This window comes from Oncorhynchus clarkii, chromosome 2 (assembly GCF_045791955.1).
Source record: "Oncorhynchus clarkii lewisi isolate Uvic-CL-2024 chromosome 2, UVic_Ocla_1.0, whole genome shotgun sequence".
Classification (NCBI taxonomy): domain Eukaryota; kingdom Metazoa; phylum Chordata; class Actinopteri; order Salmoniformes; family Salmonidae; genus Oncorhynchus; species Oncorhynchus clarkii.
This window is the reverse complement of record NC_092148.1, coordinates 8,521,337-8,541,208: the sequence shown is the minus strand read 5'-3', so window position 1 is coordinate 8,541,208 and position 19,872 is coordinate 8,521,337. Positions and strand designations below refer to the sequence as shown.

At 48.5% G+C, this 19,872-nt stretch overlaps 1 protein-coding gene and 1 pseudogene across 4 annotated transcripts; one reads left to right on the top strand and one right to left on the bottom strand.

Moving 5' to 3' along the window:
* Positions 1 to 85: 85 nt before the first annotated feature.
* LOC139379063 (serine/threonine-protein kinase Sgk2-like) lies at positions 86 to 5,624 on the bottom strand (annotated as a pseudogene).
* A 2,436-nt stretch (positions 5,625 to 8,060) lies between these two features.
* Positions 8,061 to 19,250, top strand: LOC139420478 (tyrosine-protein phosphatase non-receptor type 3-like). 4 transcript variants are annotated; one of them, XM_071170674.1, is made up of 26 exons: positions 8,061 to 8,277; positions 9,310 to 10,120; positions 10,431 to 10,556; positions 10,696 to 10,738; positions 11,962 to 12,043; positions 12,403 to 12,447; positions 12,552 to 12,604; positions 12,772 to 12,889; positions 13,002 to 13,089; positions 13,175 to 13,263; positions 13,344 to 13,407; positions 13,494 to 13,696; positions 13,797 to 13,922; positions 14,032 to 14,193; positions 14,292 to 14,391; positions 14,488 to 14,565; positions 14,649 to 14,705; positions 14,803 to 14,959; positions 15,046 to 15,221; positions 15,376 to 15,466; positions 15,669 to 15,730; positions 15,846 to 15,992; positions 16,458 to 16,586; positions 17,187 to 17,332; positions 17,408 to 17,543; positions 17,672 to 19,250. In XM_071170674.1, the coding sequence occupies exons 2-26, from the start codon at positions 10,052 to 10,054 to the stop codon at positions 17,759 to 17,761; spliced, it is 2,637 nt and encodes an 878-aa protein (XP_071026775.1). In that variant the 5' UTR covers positions 8,061 to 8,277; positions 9,310 to 10,051; the 3' UTR covers positions 17,762 to 19,250. The 4 variants fall into 4 exon arrangements, with proteins under 4 accessions (XP_071026775.1, XP_071026783.1, XP_071026792.1 ...); XM_071170682.1 differs by lacking the exon at positions 8,061 to 8,277 and having other exon boundaries at positions 9,870 to 10,120; positions 14,310 to 14,391; positions 17,672 to 17,952; XM_071170691.1 differs by lacking the exons at positions 8,061 to 8,277; positions 15,846 to 15,992 and having other exon boundaries at positions 9,870 to 10,120; positions 17,672 to 17,952.
* The last annotated feature ends 622 nt before the right edge of the window (positions 19,251 to 19,872 follow it).

The following is a 19,872-nucleotide window of genomic DNA, read 5'->3' as shown; positions in this document are numbered from 1 at the left end:
GTTCTCTGTGAGATATAAACAATCTGATACATGATAGGAAAATGCATTTTAATTTACTCAAAACACAAATAATATCAGAATGATATCAGGGCTCTGTGACTCCAACCTCAGCCGGAGACATATAGGAGAACCCTGGGAAGGCTCCATTGGCCACGTCTCCCAACATGTCACTCAAACCGAGGGAGGCGGGGGCTGGAAGAAGCGTGAACTCTGGGTCAAAATACCGCATATCACACGGACCAGACTGAAAGAGAGAGGGAGGGAACGAGTGACCAGACACACATTCAGGTAGTCACAGATCCAAACTGACCCATAGCCCTTATAAAACACACACACACTCACCAGGTTGGGAATGAATGGGGGAGGGACTTTCCTTGCTAGCAGGTCATCCCAGTTGATGGACAGGAAAAAGGTGTGGCTCTGCAGCTCAGCCTACAAACAAAGTGAGACAGCACGTCAATGTGTGTATGGGTGTATGTGTGTATGTGGACTTGCATGTATGTGTCAGCATTCTGTGCCAGGTGGGGTAATGGGGGGTGCTTACAAGGTCATGTTCCCCCCCAAGGCGTTTGGTACAGTCTCTCTGCAGCAGAGTCCAGGCAGACTGGGACACACTTCTATGGAGCTGCAGGGGGGCGTGAAGGATGTTCTCAAACATCTCGGCCTTACTGCGACTGTAGAACGGGGGCTGAGGAAGAGAGAGAGAGAAAGAGAGAGAGAAAATAAGAAAGAGGAGAGAGGGAGCCAGATAAGTGTGCAGTGGATGGAATATGCTAGTTGAAAAGTAGCTGAAAGAGAAACACTCACCAGTCCATGAAGCATCTCATAAAGTACACTCCCCAGCCCCCACCAGTCCACAGCTCCACAGCAGGTGTGGCCTAACAGCACCTCTGGCGCCAGATACTCAGGGGTTCCACAGAACGTTTGCATAGTCCCGCCCACAGACATGCCCTCTTTACACAGCCCGAAATCCGTCAGAACCACATGACCTCCACTGTCCAATGGGGTGTTCTCTGGCTTCAGGTCTCTAAGGGGGGGTACCGAGGGTTAAATCACTGTGAGGAAAATGCACCCTCTCTCATTGTGTGTGTGTGTTTGCGCACCTGTAGACTATGTTGAGGGAGTGGAGGTAGCCCAGGGCTGAGGCCATCTCTGCAGAGTAGAATGTTGCTCAGGGAAGGCTTCCTCCCTCTGGAGATGAGATGGTAGAACAACTCTCCTCCATTGATGTAGTCCAGTTCGAAGAAGAGAGTGTGAGAGGTCTGGAAGGAGAAGTGGAGCCCCACCAGGAATGGATGCTGCAGTCCCTTCAGCAACACACCTCTCTACCATCACAGCTCTGCTGGAAGGAGAGAGAGAGAGAGGGATAGATAATGGATATAATTGAATGGAAATTAATGGAATGGAAATATAATGAAATGGAAATAGAATGGAACGGAAAAAAGAATAGAATGGAAATAGAATGGAATGGAAATAGAATGGTGTCACGGCTGTTGAAAGGAGGTGCAGCGTGGTGAGCGTACATGTTCTTTAATTAAGAAAAGACACCGAACAAAACAATACACACTACAAAACAAAACCGTGAAGCTTAAGGCTAAGAAAGTCAACTTCCCACAAAGACAGGTGGGAAAAAAAGGCTACCTAAGTATGGTTCCCAATCAGAGACAAAGATAGACAGCTGTCTCTGATTGGGAACCATACTTAGGTAGCCTTTTTTCCCACCTGTCTTTGTGGGAAGTTGTGGCTGAGTCAGGTTGGAGACTTGCGCCAACTCCCTGGGCTTACCGTGGCGAGCATGTGACTGGTCAGGCCCCGTGCTATGGGGTGATGCGCACTTGTCGAGGCTGAGCATTCACAGGCCAGTGTGCTCGGTGCCAGCGTCCCGCATTTGCCGGGTGGAAGCGGGCATCCAGCCAGAACGCCTCCAGCGATGACGGTCGCCAGTCCGGAACCTCCAGCGATGACGGTCGCCAGTCCGGGGCCTCCAGCGACGACGGTCGCCAGTCCGGGGCCTCCAGCGATGACGGTCGCCAGTCCGAAAACTCCAGCGACGACGGTCACCAGTCCAGAACCTCCAGCGACGACGGTCGCCAGTCCGAAACCTCCAGCGACGACAGTCGCCAGTCCGGAACCTCCAGCGACGACGGTCGCCAGTCCGGAACCTCCAGCGACGACGGTCGCCAGTCTTGGGCCCGCAACGAGGGTGCCCAGTCCGAGGCCCGCAACAAGGGCGCCCAGTCCAGGGCCCGCAACGAGGGTCCCCAGTCCGGAACCTCCAGCGACGACGGTCGCCAGTCTTGGGCCCGCAACGAGGGTGCCCAGTCCGAGGCCCGCAACAAGGGCGCCCAGTCCGGGGCCCGCAACGAGGGCGCCCAGTCCGGGGCCCGCTACGAGAGTCCCCAGTCCGGGGTCGGCGGCGAGGGTCCCCGCACCAGAGGTTCCACCAAAGTGGGGTGAGCCAGCGGTGGAGCGGGATCTGCGTCCCGCACCTGAGCCGCCGCCGCGGATAGATGCCCATCCAGACCCTCTCCTATAGGTTTAGGTTTTGCGGCCGGAGTCCGCACCTTTGGGTGGTGGGGGGGGGGGGGGGGGGGGGGGGGGTACTGTCACGCCCTGACCTTAGAGATCCTTTTTATGTCTCTATTTTGGTTTGGTCAGGGCGTGAGTTGGAGTGGGCATTCTATGTTTTGTGTTTCTATGATTTTCTATTTCTGTTTTGGCCGGGTATGGTTCTCAATCAGGGACAGCTGTCTATCGTTGTCTCTGATTGGGAACCATACTTAGCTACCCTTTTTCCCACCTGTGTTTGTGGGAAGTTAACTTTGTTTGATGGCACATAGCCTTAAGCTTCACGGTTTGTTTTGTATTGTTTATTGTTTTGTCGGCGTCTTTTCGAATAAAAGGAGAAAATGTACGCTCACCACGCTACACCTTGGTCCAGTTCTTCCTTCAACAGCCGTGACAAATGGAATGGAAATAGAATGGAATGGAAATAGGATGGAATGGAAATAGAATAGAATGGAAATAGAATGGAACGGAAATAGAATGGAATGGAAATAGAATGGAATGGAAATAGAATAGAATGGAAATCGAATGTAACGGAAATAGAATAGAATGGAAATAGAATGGAACGGAAATAGGATGCAATGGAAATAGAATGGAATGGAAATAGAATAGAATGGAAATAGAATGGAATACTAGATACTTCTTTCTTCCTCAGTATGACCTGTTCCTGTAGAACCTTTACAGCGTACATACTTCCACTCTGTCTGTGTCTCGCTAACACCACCTGCAACAAGATAAATACATCACCAACACAACAAACACACACCGGCCTACTCATAAACACACACACACACGTAAAGGGACACACACACTTGCTCCCACCGTCCCAAAGCTTCCTTTGCCGATGACCTTCAGGTAGTGGATATCAGAAGGCTTCACCCTGGTAAACATGACAACAGAGCAGCATGAGTGTGAGGTCTGATGATTTCCATTGGCTATGGGCAACTCAAGGAAAAACTCCTGGCCATAACTTTGGGGTACTCACCGAGTCTCCTCCAGCAAACTTGGCAGACGCTGATAGAGAGATAAAAGGACGGGGGGGGGGGGGGGGGTAGATTTGGGTCAGACAGAGATTATATAAACGTGTCCTGGCTGTATGCCTATAAATACTCACCAATGTTCCCCCCTCTCTCTCCTCTCTTTCTCTCTCCTCCCTCTCTTCTCTCTCCTCTCTTTCCCTCTCCTCCCTCTCTTCTCTCTCAGGCTCTCCTGCAGCAGGATGGTCTGGGCATCTAGGCTTCACAGAGACAACATGGACAGTGTGTTGTGTCTATGTGTGTCTCTGTGTTAATTATAACATAATACGTTATTTTAGATCATCAATATGGAGTACAATCATTACTACAGTAAGTTGCTGAAAGATTTGGTGGTCGGACACCAGTTTGTGCAGGAAGTTGCTGAAGCCCCCTTTCTTTCCTTCAAGCAGAGATGAAACACAGGAGAGGGTTTTTACATAGGACTATGTTAGTATCAATATCAGTAGGCTCTCAAAGTGTCGATATAACTAAACTCACTATAAAGGAGCTGAAAATCTAATGAAAAACATTGAACGGAAGGTCAAAAAACCTCTAGTAACATGATGTAAGACATCAAGGGTGTCATACATGCTATTCAATGACATTAACGATGTGTTATACACTATATATAGAAAAGTGTGTGGACACCCCTTCAAATTAGTGGATTTGGCTATTTCAGCCACACCCGTAGTTGACAGGTATATAAAATCGAGCACACAGCCATGCAATCTCCATAGACAAACATTGGCAGTAGAATGGCCTTACTTAATAGCTCAGTGAATTTCAACGTGGCATCGTCATAGGATGCCACCTTTCCAACAAGTCAGTTTGTCAAATTTTTGTCCTGCTAGAGCTTCCCCGGTCAACTGTAAGGGCTGTTATTGTGAAATGGAAACGTCTACGAGCAACAACGGCTCAGCCGTGAAGTGGTAGGCCACACAAGCTCACAGAATGGGACCACCGAGTGCTGAAGCGAGTAGAACGTAAAAATCCTCTGTCCTCGGTTGCAACTCTCACTACCGATTTCCAAACTGCCTCTGGAAGCAACATCAGCACAAGAACTGTTCGTCGGGAGCTTCATGAAATGGGTTTCCATGGCTGAGCAGCCTCACACAAGCATAAGATCACCATGCCCAATCGGCTGGAGTGGTGTAAAGCTTGCCGCCATTGGACTCTGGAGCATTGGAAACAAATTCTCTGGAGTGATGAATCATGCTTCATCATCTGGCAGTGCAACGAACAAATCTGGGTTTGGCAGATGCCAACACTACCTGCTCCAATGCATAGTGCCAACTGCCAACTGTAAAGTTTGGTGGAGGAGGAATAATGGTGTGGGGCTGTTTTTCATGGTTCGGGCTAGGCCCCTTAGTTCTAGCGAAGAGAAATCTTAACACTACAGCATACAATGACAACTTTGTGTCAAAAGTTTGAGGAAAGCCCTATTCCTGTTTCAGCATGACAATGCCTACGTGCACAAAGCGAGGTCCATACAGAAATGGTTTGTCAAGATTAGTGTGGAAGAACTTGACTGGCCTGCACAGAGCCCCGACCTCAACCCTTTTGAACACCTTTGGGATGAATTAGAATGCTGACTACGAGCCAGGCCTAATTACCCAACATCAGTGCCCAACCTCACTAATGCTCTTGTGGCTGAATGGAAGCAAGTCCCAGCAGAAATTTTCCAACATCTAGTAGAAAGCCTTCCCAGAAGAGTGGAGGCTGTTATTACAGCAAATGCAGGACCAACTCCATATTAATGTCCATGATTTTGGAATGAGATCTTTGAGGAGCAGGTGTCCACATACTTTTGGTCATGTAGTGTACCTGTTATTGACAATGCTTTATAACACCATAATAACGCATTATAGCAGTTGGTGAGAAAAGGTGTTAGGCCACCGAGCATTCAAACACTAGAATCTGAAAACACATAGTTGTAACTACATTCATAGAATTCCATGGAATGTCAAACTTACCAGTAAAAAATGACACAAGCCCTTTCATTTTGGCATAGGACATTCTGCGCCTTGGCTGCATAACTCCCATCTGGATGAAATAATAATGTCCAGTAAAAGGAGCGAACAAACTGAGATGTTCTTTATCTCTGGTGGCTGTGTCTGAAGAGTTCAGCACCACTGACAGCACACGCTCGGCAGGCAGGCTATTTACAACAATCTCACACACTCTCCCGTCAAAAGACCTCTCTGACTCTCTGACGTATGCCTAATTGAGTCCAAGGCACTCCTGTAGGCTACATTATTGTGTGGGCATTGGGCTCAAGTCACTCATCCACGAAATCCTGACAGGGGCTCCCGGGCGCCCGGGTGTACTGTCAAATCAACGCTCCTATCAATGGAAGACCTTCTAAAACTTTGTAAGAGCTCTGCATGGACAGACTGATCTATGACCTCTGGCATTTAACCTTCCTCTCATTGGCCATTTAGAGAACACACTCTTGCACGCACGCGCACACACACACGCACGCTGACAGGTCTGTATTCTGTGTATGCCAAAGAGTGTATCAATATTACATAATATAATAAAACAAATCATGTAATTCATTACATAATATGAGATTTTTCCCAAATGGCTATATATCAATTTTCATTAATGTTGGCAAATTAGCTTTTATTGTTGAAAGAACTTATGAAAGATATTGGTGTTTTTTCACTATAGATGGCATCATGAGCAAGGAAAATTGTGTGGATATATTGAAGCAGCATCTCAAGACATCAGTCAGGAAGTTCTGACGTCCATGGGGGGGAGTGTCCATGGGGGGGAGTGAGCAGGTGTCCATGGGGGGAGTGAGCAGGTGTCCATGGGGGGAGTGAGCAAGTGTCCATGGGGGGGAGTGAGCAAGTGTCCATGTGGGGGAGTGAGCAAGTGTCCATGTGGGGGAGTGAGCAAGTGTCCATGTGGGGGAGTGAGCAAGTGTCCATGGGGGGAGTAAGCAAGTGTCCATGGGGGGAGTGAGCAAGTGTCCATGTGGGGGAGTGAGCATGTGCACATTCTCTGAAGAATGGTATGGGATAAGAAGCCAGCCCTTTCCTACTCTTGGGCAAAGTACAGGGGTGGGCAACAAATATTGTGATTATATTGGATTTTAAAACACTCCAGGCCACTCTTGAATGTCTAAAACAAGATAGAAATGTTGTTGAAATTATAATGGACCTACACTATGTATTTATATAAATTATAATGGACCTACAGTATATATTTATATAAATTATAATGGACCTACAGTATATACTTATATAAATTATAATGGACCTACACTATGTATTTATATAAATTATAATGGACCTACACTATGTATTTATATAAATTATAATGGACCTACAGTATAGATTTTCCAATAACTCTCCCTTTTCTGGCCTGCAAATTGATTTTGACAAGCAAATCGGTCCTCCAAAAAATCTGTGCGGCCCTTGAACCAAAAAGTTTGCCCAACCCTGTCCTTGGTGGGCCGAGTGTCTGCGGATTTTTGCTCCTCCCTTGTACTTGATTGATCAATTAACGCCATTGATTAGTTAGGATCTCTCCTCACCTGGTTGTCAACACAAATTAATTCGACACGAATTGAAAGGGTAGCCTAGTGGTTAGAGCGTTCGACTAGTAACCGGAAGGTTGAACGTTCAAGACCCGAGCTGACAAAGTCCAAATCTGTCTTTCTGCCCCTGAACAGGCAGTTAACCCACTGTTCCTAGGCCGTCATTGAAAATAAGAATTTGTTCTTAACTGACTTGCCTAGTTAAATAAAAAATTATAAGAAAATTACAAACACCCGTTTCAGCAGTATCCCGTCTTCCCTGTAGATGGCAGCAGGACTCCAGAGAGGTTCTGTTTGACATACAGGCTGTTTGACATAGGATTACAACATATTCTGTTAGGACACACACCGGTACATTGATAGTAATATGATTGTCTCGATCGGATAAGAAATACATATTTTAATTGGGTATGTAATTAGACAGGTTTCATTCTCTTCATCTGCCCTGGAATGGAAAAAAATGGAAATATCTGACTTTATGGATGAGTACAGATGAACGAGGAGATGAGACAATGAGATGGAGTCATTAGACTATTGAGATAAAGGAGAGGAGACAATGAGATGACGCTACTATAGGAGAGGAAGCGAGCTGGACCATGGATGAGCCTCCTCACGACAGGACATGTTATGCTATGTCAGCTATGCTGAGGCACCACTCGTTTTCTCCTATGAATAAGTAACATAGGCTACCCCTTCAAGGAAGGAAGGAAAGAATGATTCGTTCCCAAAGTAGTCCCAATGAACAAAACCGGAGGGATTCCACTCTTTTGCGGACCAGCCAAGAACCTAGACCGAGTTTCACTTTCACATCTCTGGAAGTTGAGCTTTTTTTCAAAGTATATTCCACCCCTTGTTCTGGTGAATCAGAGTGTCACTCTATAGTTCTGTAGGACTGCGTGAACAGATGACATGATATCTTCTTCCTCTGATGAAATAATTTGATATGCTGTAGGCTACAGCGGGGGTGGTTGAGGACCAGAACACGCATCCATCAAGGCGGGAGCGCGCATTGTGAAGAGGCGGGGCAGCGGGAATATCTCTTTCCGGATATTTACCTCCACCTGCCCGCGCGACGCGCCCAGTTCCAAGGTTTTTAACAGCGGTAGTATCAACGGACATGACAAAGTTCCCAAATCCAGGACTACTGAGGTATTTTAACTGATCTTCTCGAGCTAGATTGTCTGTGTTCTCATAACAATCCTCAAGGATCAACTTGATATCTGAAGTGAAGTAACGTTAAAGTTGCTGAATGGCATGTTGAGCGTAGCAGCAGAAGAACCTATAACATTAGGCTGTTTATGTTGGTCGTTCATAGAGCCTACTTAGTTTAAAGTCCACGTCGAGGCTGTATGTTTCAAATAACGTCCAATATACTATATGGGAGGTTGTCTTATTCTCCGTGTTAATCATTGCGATACACTAGTTTAATCGATAACCGAGATGACGTTGCTCATCTGAAAACAAGTTTGCCAATGCAACCAGGGGCAAATCTCAGGCCTAGTTGACACACTTTAAATAGGAAATGTTGTATACCAATACTGCCCACTCAAGTCTAGACTTGGCAAAAAACTCTGTCCTAAAATAGTTTAGGCAGCTCAGTTTAACTGGTGTGAATGTCATTATCATCATGGAAAATCAGGCGTGAGAGCGTGCTCTACTCACTGTAATGTATTCAAAGTATTCAGAGTGAGTCCAAACATTAACGTGTGTGTGTGTGAGAGAGAGAGAGAGGCCTACAAAAATACCTGTCCCACTCCCCTTAGCCTACATTAACAAGCACACACACACACACAAGGCTGTTATTAAAAGCGTGGGTTGATGCCCAGTAGAACTGGTGTGTAAACAACACTGCAGCTCATGTGTGTGCATGTAGATGATCAGTTCCTAGGCCTGTGGATGCACCAGCTTGTCTCTGACAATGTTTAACATTCTTATCATTCAGCAGTCTGCACTGGGCGGAGGAGAGAACAGGAAAAAAAGGACATGTTCAGACTCTGGACAGATAATAATGTATTACCAACATATTACTCACTGGGCCTGTGTGTGTGAAGTAGAAAAGGGGCTGTTCACTGCAGACGATGTCATCCTTAGGGAGGGGCTAAACTACATGAGCAGATATCATCACAGTTTCCAGAGTCTGGAGGTGTTTCATTAAGATGTGTGTGTGTTATCTCTCCCCAGGTTGTGGAGAGATGGACTGAGGGTTGTGTCAGTGTGTGTGTGAGTGAGTGACGCGTAATTCAGAGTGCAAAGACACAGAGAGACGTGACAGTCCCGTGTCCCATTGTGACATAGCTACGCGGCTCTGAGACCACTGTCTGCGGGGGGAACACACAGCCATAACGGGTACCTCCCCAACATTCCCAACCAACGCAGCTCTGAGACCACTGTCTACAGGGGGGAACACACAGCCATAACGGGTACCTCCCCAACATTCCCAACCAACGCGGCTCTGAGACCACTGTCTACAGGGGGGAACACACAGCCATAACGGTTACCTCCCCAACATTCCCAACCAACGCGGCTCTGAGACCACTGTCTACAGGGGGGAACACACAGCCATAACGGGTACATTCCCAACCAACGCGGCTCTGAGACCACTGTCTGCAGGGGGGAACACACAGCCATAACGGGTACCTCCCCAACATTCCCAACCAACGCGGCTCTGAGACCACTGTCTGCAGGGGGGAACACACAGCCATAACGGGTACCTCCCCAACATTCCCAACCAATGCGGCTCCACATACTCATCCCTCTATTGATTTGAATGTGTTGACAGTTGGAGAAATAGGTTGAGCCGCATTGAGAATTAGAAAAGTATGAAAGCCAATGGTCCAATATTCTAGAATACTGCTGTGCGGGGACATTTTGGACTCTGATAGACGTGTGTTTGTAAGAGGTTGAGTAACCCGCGGTAACAGACATGCCCAAACCTGATCTACTCTGTTTGGTTCAACTACTGGACAACACTATCCAGACCTTTACAGTCAACGTGAGTACACACAGTCCTGAGTAGAGTGGGAATGATAGACTGGGAGACTCAGATCTCAGCTTCCTAATGATAGACCAGGAGACTCAGATCTCAGCTTCCTAATGATAGACTGGGAGACACAGATCTCAGCTTCCTAATGATAGACCGGGAGACTCAGATCTCAGCTTCCTAATGATCTCAACACACAACCTTGACCTGGAGAACACACTCACTAGAAAAGCTTTACCAAAACACACTGTACTGCAATATCACACACACACACACACACACTGACTGACTCCCGGTATAAGGTGTGTTTTGCGTCTCTCAGAAGCAGGATGCAGGTGAGGTTTTGCTGGAGCAGGTGTGTAACCAGCTGGGTCTGTTGGAGAGACACTTCTTCAGTCTGCAGCTACGAGACTCCAACACCACCATCGTCACTCAAACACACTCTCCTGTGAGTAGCTACACTAACACAGCTCAAACACACTCTTTTGTGAGTAGCTACACACACACACTTAGTGAATACTCTAAAACGCACACAACAGATGGTGAATGTAGCATCATGTCTTTGATTAACATAGTTTGTCTTGCAGAGGTGGCTGGAGGCCAACAAACCACTGAAGAAGCAGCTGAAAGGTAAGAAAAACTAAATGAGACCTTAGCCTGAGCCCAGTGACGCCCTACTGTTTAGCCTGAGCCCAGTGACGCCCTACTGTTTAGCCTGAGGCCAGTGACGCCCTACTGTTTAGCCTGAGCCCAGTGACGCCCTACTGTTTAGCCTGAGCCTAGTGACGCCCTACTGTTTAGCCTGAGCCCAGTGACGCCCTACTGTTTAGCCTGAACCCAGTGACGCCCTACTGTTTATCCTGAACCCAGTGACGCCCTACTGTTTATCCTGAGCCCAGTGACGCCCTACTGTTTATCCTGAGCCCAGTGACGCCCTACTGTTTAGCCCAGTGACGCCCTACTGTTTAGCCCAGTGACGCCCTACTGTTTAGCCTGAGCCCAGTGACGCCCTACTGTTTAGCCTGAGCCCAGTGACGCCCTACTGTTTAGCCTGAGCCCAGTGACGCCCTACTGTTTAGCCCAGTGACGCCCTACTGTTTAGCCTGAGCCCAGTGACGCCCTACTGTTTAGCCCAGTGACGCCCTACTGTTTAGCCCAGTGACGCCCTACTGTTTAGCCCAGTGACGCCCTACTGTTTAGCCCAGTGACGCCCTACTGTTTAGCCCAGTGACGCCCTACTGTTTAGCCCAGTGACGCCCTACTGTTTAGCCCAGTGACGCCCTACTGTTTAGCCCAGTGACGCCCTACTGTTTAGCCCAGTGACGCCCTACTGTTTAGCCCAGTGACGCCCTACTGTTTAGCCCAGTGACGCCCTACTGTTTAGCCTGAGCCCAGTGACGCCCTACTGTTTAGCCCAGTGACACCCTACTGTTTAGCCCAGTGACGCCCTACTGTTTAGCCTGAGCCCAGTGACGCCCTACTGTTTAGCCTGAGCCCAGTGACGCCCTACTGTTTAGCCCAGTGACGCCCTACTGTTTAGCCTGAGCCCAGTGACGCCCTACTGTTTAGCCCAGTGACGCCCTACTGTTTAGCCCAGTGACGCCCTACTGTTTAGCCCAGTGACGCCCTATTGTTTAGCCCAGTGACGCCCTACTGTTTAGCCCAGTGACGCCCTACTGTTTAGCCTGAGCCCAGTGACGCCCTATTGTTTAGTCCAGTGTGCATTTTGATAAATGATAAATATAAGATTGAATTCTGTGGAAGGATTGTGGGGGTCATATTAAGGTCAGGGGTGACGGATTATTAAGGTCAGAGGTCATTGGGCTGTGTCTAACAGCGTCTCTGTCCTACAGGAGTTGTCTCTCCATTCTACCTGACCCTCCGAGTCCGATTCTTCATCTCAGACCCCAACTCGCTACAGCATGACCAGACCAGGTATGGACATCAGGAGAGATCATGGCCTCGTGATGAGGTAGCCCTGCCTGACACTTCAAATTCACTGGAACCTTTGGCCCAATAGGGAATTTCCTCTTGGTCTAATGGTCAAGAGGTTGGGTTCTCCTATGGGAGACCTGGGTTCAGAGCCCCTGTGTGTGTGTGTGTGCACCTGTAGACTATGTAGAGTGTCTGTGTGTACCTGTAGGCTGTTGAGAGAGAGAGAGTGTGTGTGTACCTGTAGACTATGTAGAGTGTCTGTGTGTACCTGTAGACTGCTGAGAGAGTGTGTGTCATTAGCTTGTACTGTACATGTGTGATTTAGATAATGTCTCCTCTACTGTCCTGTGTGTCTTCAGACATATGTACTTCCTCCAGATCAGGAGTGACATCAGAGAGGGCAGGTCAGACACTACGAGCTTCCACCTACACGTGCATTCCCTCTTACTCCACCTAGTGGTGTAAACAATGTGACTTTACATTGAGAAAGTGTGTGTGTGTCCTGCAGGTTGAAGTGTCCTCTGAGTGCAGCTGTAGTACTGGCCTCCTATGCTGTGCAGTGTAAGTTACACTCTTCTTTGGTCTTTTTAGTGTGTTGTCTGTCTGGGGGTTTAACATAATCTGTTTCACCCCCCCTCTCTCTCTGTTTCACCCCTTCTCTTGCTCTCTCTCACCCCTTCTCTTGCTCTCTCTCACCCCTTCTCGCTCTTTCTCTCTCTGTGTTGTAGCTGAGCTAGGTGACTACTCCCCAGACCTTCTCCCTGGTTACCTGTCCAAAAGCCACTTCCTCCCGGAGCAGGATGATGACTTCCTGTCTAGAGTGGAGGCTCTGTACCCAGGGCACAGGTACACACCCACACCAGGCACGTGTACAGCACCCCCTTATCCTACTAGAGGACATGGTGGAGCTGTTAGCATAATGCTGATACCAACCTATCCTACTCATGGGCTGTTTCAGGGGGCTGAAGCAGAGTGAGGCAGAGCTGTGTTTTCTCAACACAGCAAGAACTCTGGAGATGTATGGAGTGGAGCTACACACTGCCATGGTAAGTACCTCCATATGTCTCCCTCTGACTCGCCCTCGTCTTCCCTCTTCTCCCTCTCATGTTTCCATCTCTTTCTTTCTCTCAGGACTCTGACAGTTCCCCTCTATTGGTGGGATTGGCCTCAGGGGGCGTGGCTATCTTCTGTAACATGATTTGCTCCAGTTTCTTCCCCTGGTGAGCACCTGGACTTCTGATCAGACACATACACACACCACACGCAAATACACACCCTGAGTGGGTATTGTCTCCTGCAGGGTGAACATCATCAAGATATCCTTCAAGAGGAAACGATTCCTTATGCAGCTCAGACGCAAACATGTGAGTCCTGATTGGCTCAAAATTGTGTCCTGCTCTCCTATTGGCTGACCTTAGTGTTGTCTTCATAACCTGTGTGTGTGTTCCAGGGGGAGACGCAGGACTGTGTGGTGAGCCTGGTCCTGCCGTGCCCCAGGGCCTGTAAGAACCTGTGGAGGTCATGTGTGGACCATCACTGCTTCTTCCACACCAACCTGGCAACCCGTAGCCCACACCACACCAACCTGGAAACCCAGATACACAACAAGCTGCTCTCACAACACTGGGCCTTGGGCAACACTAAAACAGACAGGCAAGCGCACACACACACACACACACACATCATACACACTATCTTTCTGTCTTTCTTTTACTCATCTGCACACACACACACACTCTTGTCTCCTCTGCAGTGGTCCAGTGTGTAAGAAAGTGATGGGTGGGATGGAGTGGAACCCAGCTCTGAGGGGATCCACCTCGTCAGAACACCTGGAGACCAAGAGCCTACCTTCCCGATCCCCCCCGCTCACACCTAACTGGTACTACCGACACTACAGCCTCACACACTGCTACAGCAGGAGATACCATGTAAGGGGTAGCTGTGACTAGGGGTAACTTCATTGTACCTTCTCTCTCTCTCTCTGTTAGGCGGAGTCCTCGTGTGCGTCATGGCGCCCTTAAACCCCGCCCCTCCTCAGTGGAGCTGAACAATGACCTGCGCGACATGTCGGAGGGGGAGGATGTCTTTTACACCTACAGGGTCTCCCTCAGCAGCAGCAGGGGCAGCCAGGAGGGCACGCCTACACACAGGTCAGACACACACACACACACAATTTCATACCGTGTGTGTATCAGTGTAAAGTACATTCTCATGTTGGAGTCAGTTCTGAACACAGTATCTATCACAGTGTTTCTGGCACTCACAGCCAAGGAGGTGGATGGTCGCAGGTTGATGACATCAGCACAGGAGAGGAAGACATTAAGGCCACCTCTCACTACCGGGACAAGGTCAGTTACCCAGACAGACAAGGGAGTGATCCAATATTTGTGATAAAGTATCTCATCTGTGTGTGCCAGACTCAGTCAACTCTGTGTGTGTTGCAGCGTGCTCTTGGTGATGGCGACCTGCTATTGGTGCGTCTCGCTCCTGATCACGATGGAAAGTTTGGTTTCAATGTCAAAGTGAGTCTCCCCTTCAATTAATCACACACCTACTCTCTTACATGCAGTACCATTCCTGTATCCCTGACTGTTCCTCTTCTCAGGGTGGCGTGGACCAGAAGATGTCCCTGGCCATATCCCAGGTCAACCCTGACTCCCCTGTAAGTGTGTTCTGGTTTGCCTGTGTAGATAATGCATTTGTAAACAGTACTTTAGATTAATCCAATGTGATTTGACTTGTTGATGAATTGATTGTAGGCGGGGCGGGTTGAGCCAAGGTTGTTGGAAGGTGACCAGGTCGTGCTGATCAACGGTCGCGACATCTCTGAACACACGCATGACCAGGTGGTCATGTTTATAAGAGCCAGCAGAGAGTCCCACTCCAGAGAACTGGCTCTGCTTATACGACGCAAAGGTAACACACACTAGAGAGAGCAAGAGAGTGGGCCTGCTAATCAGACACTGATGCAGGTAACACACTGTGTGTGTGTGTGTGCTTAGGTCCAGGGCGTGTGGCCCCCCTGCTGCAGTTTCCCTCTGCCCTGTCTCTGACTGGCCAATCACACAGTGATACACTGCTTCTGCCTGGCCAATCAGAACAAGGCCAGACACTTGAAGAGTCCATGAAACAACTGGAGAGGGGAATCCAGACAGGCACTCTCACCTTCCACTTCGAGGTGTGTTTTAGTTATACAACAACACTATGAAAGGGACTTGCTTCTGTGTTAAATGTAACAGATGCACTTTGGGAATAACTTGTCAATAAGACCTGCTGTTGACAATCCAGACAGAAGAACATGGTGAGTGATGGTGGTGATGTGTGTGTTGTAGAACCTGTACATGAGGAAGCCTGGCCTGTCAGTAGCCTGCGCTCGTCTCCCTGAGAACACAGACAAGAACAGATACAAGGACGTGCTGCCCTGTGAGTACACACACCATCTCCCACACTGTGTGTCCTAGTAGGAGCGACTCGACATGCCAGTGTACCCATCTTCCCTAATGTCCTGAATCTGTGGAGCTGGAGGACAGGACACTGGTGCTTTGTTTGTTGAGCTGGTAAGGTGGTTTGGGTGGGTCTGGAGGGCCCTGGTTCTGACTCCATCTCTAATTCTTTGTTCTGTCAGATGACATCTCCAGAGTGGTACTTCAGGACCAAGAGGACTACATCAATGCAAGCCACATCACGGTCAGTACACACTGTGTTTAGTGTTGTCTTTGTTGGCTTGTTTGTGTATAGTGATGCTGTGTGTGTGTTGTCCTTGTTGGTTTGTGTATAGTCATGCTGTGTGTGTGTGTCTCAGGTGATGCCCCCAGGGTCTGGTGTGTGTCTGCGCTACATTGCAGCTCAAGGACCGCTGCCTCAGACCTGCACTCACTTCTGGCAGAGTGTGTGGGAGCAACACACACACACCATCATCATGCTCACCACACTCACCGAGAGAGGAAGGGTATGCACACGGACCCTCTCTCTTTCAAAGAGTGAAACACATTTAGTGAATGAGAATGGGTACAGCACACACAGGTTTACCAAGGTCCCAGGCTCATTGTGAGTCGCTGTCTGCGTCTTTGCCTGCCTGTTGCTTGGTAACCTGAAGCTCTCACTGATTGATTGTCTTGCTGATATTCCACAAGTGCCCTGGTTTATCGCACGCACGCACGCACACACATACACATACATTCATGCTGACAGTCAGTTTCCACTCATCTCCTGATGTAATACAAGTACTGGCCCTGAGAATGTCCTGAGATGTTTGGGAGAACATAGTGAGTGAAGCACTGACTCAGAAATATGAAACACAGCTCAGTAAAATAACATTTCTCAGAGCTTAAAGATTACAGCCTCTATAGTAAATAAATATTAATGAATGTCAAAATCAATCATGTGTGTTTGTATGTATGTGTGTGTATTTCAGACTAAGTGCCACCAGTACTGGCCACACCCTCCTGAAGTGAGGGATTATGGGTACCTGAGGGTCAGCTGCCACTCTGAGGAATGCAACCTGGCCTACGTCACACGCCAGTTCACCCTCACACACACACAGGTAACACAAAAACATGACCTGGCTCACATAACAGGTGTGTGTGTGTGTTCTCCACAGGAAACATTGACCAAACTATCCCCATCCAGCTCCACGTGTTTCTGCTTCCATTGGCTTTGTGTTTATTTACCTTTACAACACAGAGGTTAATATAGAACATGTTCTCCTTTACAATAATAGCCTGCTAAAGAGTACACACAACACTACACTGCTGTGCAGACCCATCTGTTCCTCTGGCTGTCAGTTAAACCATGCATGGACCACAGGCTGGACAACACATTCCTCCTCCATCTCTCCCTCTACTCTTTTCCTCTATCCCTCCTCCATCTCATCTTTCCTCTCCCTCTACTCTCCTCCTCTATCCCTCCTCCACCTCTCCTTCATCACAGTAACTAACGAGTTACCACACCCTATACTTTTCAGTTTCTCTCTCCTCACATCTCATCCATCTCTCCCATTACAATCATCACATATCCAAGTTAATTTATGAAAATATCTTTAATGAGAGACAGATGGGGGGTTGGGGGGGGTGTGTTCTCTCAGCTGTTTTCCATCTGTTTATCCTGTGTGTGTGTGTGTGTGTGTGTGTGTGTGTGTTTCCAGCTGGGAGAGGAGCGTTCGGTGACCCACCTGCAGTATGTAGCATGGCCAGACCATGGTGTACCTGATGACCCCTCAGACTTCCTGCTGTTCATCACCTCTGTTAGAGAGAGGAGGACAGGAGACACACCACTTATGGTGCACTGCAGGTACACACACACACACACACACACTAGGGTTACAAGATTTATAACACCTCATGTATGTTGTTGATGTAATTGCAGCGCAGGGATTGGGCGTACAGGTGTTCTCATTACCATGGAGACAGCGTTGTCGCTGTTGGAGAGCGGTCGACCTGTGTTCCCTCTGGACATCATCAGGACGCTCCGAGACCAGAGGGCCATGATGATCCAGACCACGGTACACACACGCCTATACGTCTAACCATTAGATACTCTCCTCTCAAGATCAGCATTGAAACCCTAATGACTATGTCTGCAACTTCCTTTGGTATGTTTGTATGTGACTGGACTGTTTTTGTGTTCAAGTGTCAGTTCCGGTTTATGTGTGAGGCCATCCTGCGTGTCTACAGAGAGCGAGAGGAGAGCATTCTGCAGCACCACCCTCAGCACTGCTAATGGACCATTAACAGGAGGATGGGGGGACAGCTATCCACAATGCTAGGCTAACAGGAGGTGGGGGGACAGCTATCCACAATGCTAGGCTAACAGGAGAAAAGTACTGCTAGCCCCTGCGCTAGGCTAACAGGAGAAGAGGACCGCTAGGCTGTAGCCTTAGAGAGCCATAGCACTCCACTAGCCTTAAGTGCTTGGCAATGGCTTGCCTTCTGTTGCTACAGCACATAATGAGCCATAGTGTCAAATGTGCTCAGCTAGTCCTATCCTTATGTTAGCCATAGAACACCGCTAGCAGGAAGGACCATGTACTGCAAAGGTATTTTTTTTGTTTTTTGTAATTCTCTGGACCAAAGTGCTACTGTATGAGTGACTGAAGACTGTATCTCAGTTCCTCCTGAGTGGAGGCTATATAGCCTTCCTAATGGTGGCCCTCGGCTAGTTCCTCCTGAGTGGAGGCTATATAGCCTTCCTAATGGTGGCCCTCAGCTAGTTCCTCCTGAGTGGAGGCTATATAGCCTTCCTAATGGTGGCCTGTGGCTAGTTCCTCCTGAGTGGAGGCTATATAGCCTTCCTAATGGTGGCCCTTGGCTAGTTCCTCCTGAGTGGAGGCTATATAGCCTTCCTAATGGTGGCCCTCGGCTAGTTCCTCCTGAGTGGAGGCTATATAGCCTTCCTAATGGTGGCCCTCGGCTAGTTCCTCCTGAGTGGAGGCCATATAGCCTTCCTAATGGTGGCCTGTGGCTAGTTCCTATTGAGTGGAGGCTATATAGCCTTCCTAATGGTGGCCCTCGGCTAGTTCCTCCTGAGTGGAGGCTATATAGCCTTCCTAATGGTGGCCCGCGGCTAGTTCCTCCTGAGTGGAGGCTATATAGCCTTCCTAATGGTGGCCCGCGGCTAGTTCCTCCTGAGTGGAGGCTATATAGCCTTCCTAATGGTGGCCCGCAGCTAGTTCCTCCTGAGTGGAGGCTATATAGCCTTCCTAATGGTGGCCCGCGGCTAGTTCCTCCTGAGTGGAGGCTATATAGCCTTCCTAATGGTGGCCCGCGGCTAGTTCCTCCTGAGTGGAGGCTATATAGCCTTCCTAATGGTGGCCCGCGGCTAGTTCCTCCTGAGTGGAGGCTATATAGCCTTCCTAATGGTGGCCCGCGGCTAGTTCCTCCTGAGTGGAGGCTATATAGCGGCCCGTGGCTAGTTCCTATTGAGTGGAGGCTATATAGCCTTCCTAATGGTGGCCCGCGGCTAGTTCCTCCTGAGTGGAGGCTATATAGCCTTCCTAATGGTGGCCCGCGGCTAGTTCCTCCTGAGTGGAGGCTATAGAACTAGGCATTTTCTAGACTAGAGAGATTGACTGGTCTGTCTGTATTGTTGCGAGAGTGTTGAGGCTTTCGGTGGATTCACAGTAGAGATGAACACTGCCAGAGCCACCACACACTACCCCCGATCCCACCTTCCCTAAATTATTGACACACTGAATAAACACACTGACATCTACTTGGAGCTCTTTGTCTGTTTGTTGACGGGGTAAAAGTCAGTTGATCGTATCTTACATTCTCAGAGTGAATTTTACAGATGAAAGATGTGATATCAGTTCCTGGTCCATTTTCATGTATATTTGTGGTCTGTGGAGTCACCTGCACATATCAAAACATTGTAGGAGTCGAGTCCTACAGGCTGCAGTGCAGTTAGACCCCATTTAAACACATTCCTGTGACCTGCCTTAGACGCACGCTCCAGTTCAGTGTCAACATAAGTCCCAGACCATGTTGTACATTCTACTGATATCATAGAAAGATGTGAGGGGCAGAGTAGCCATTACTACTAAACAACCATAGCAGGCAGATATCCGGAGTTAGTCAAATTAATATATTTGTTTTAGGAGAGGTGAACTCTGCACTTTCACAGGTGTGTGTGTTTCTTTCTGCTTGAATCCCTCGGCTAAACCATAATCCTACCGGTTTGTTCTGAAATTGCATTATTTTTTTTGCTTGTCCTCAACATTACATTGTCCCTCTTGTTTGTCCTCCACCGCGCTGACCGTGGTGTCGCCTCTGGCCGGCAGGGAGCGCTGCTTCGCTGACACAGCCTGGCCCCAATATTTAAAAAAAAGTTTG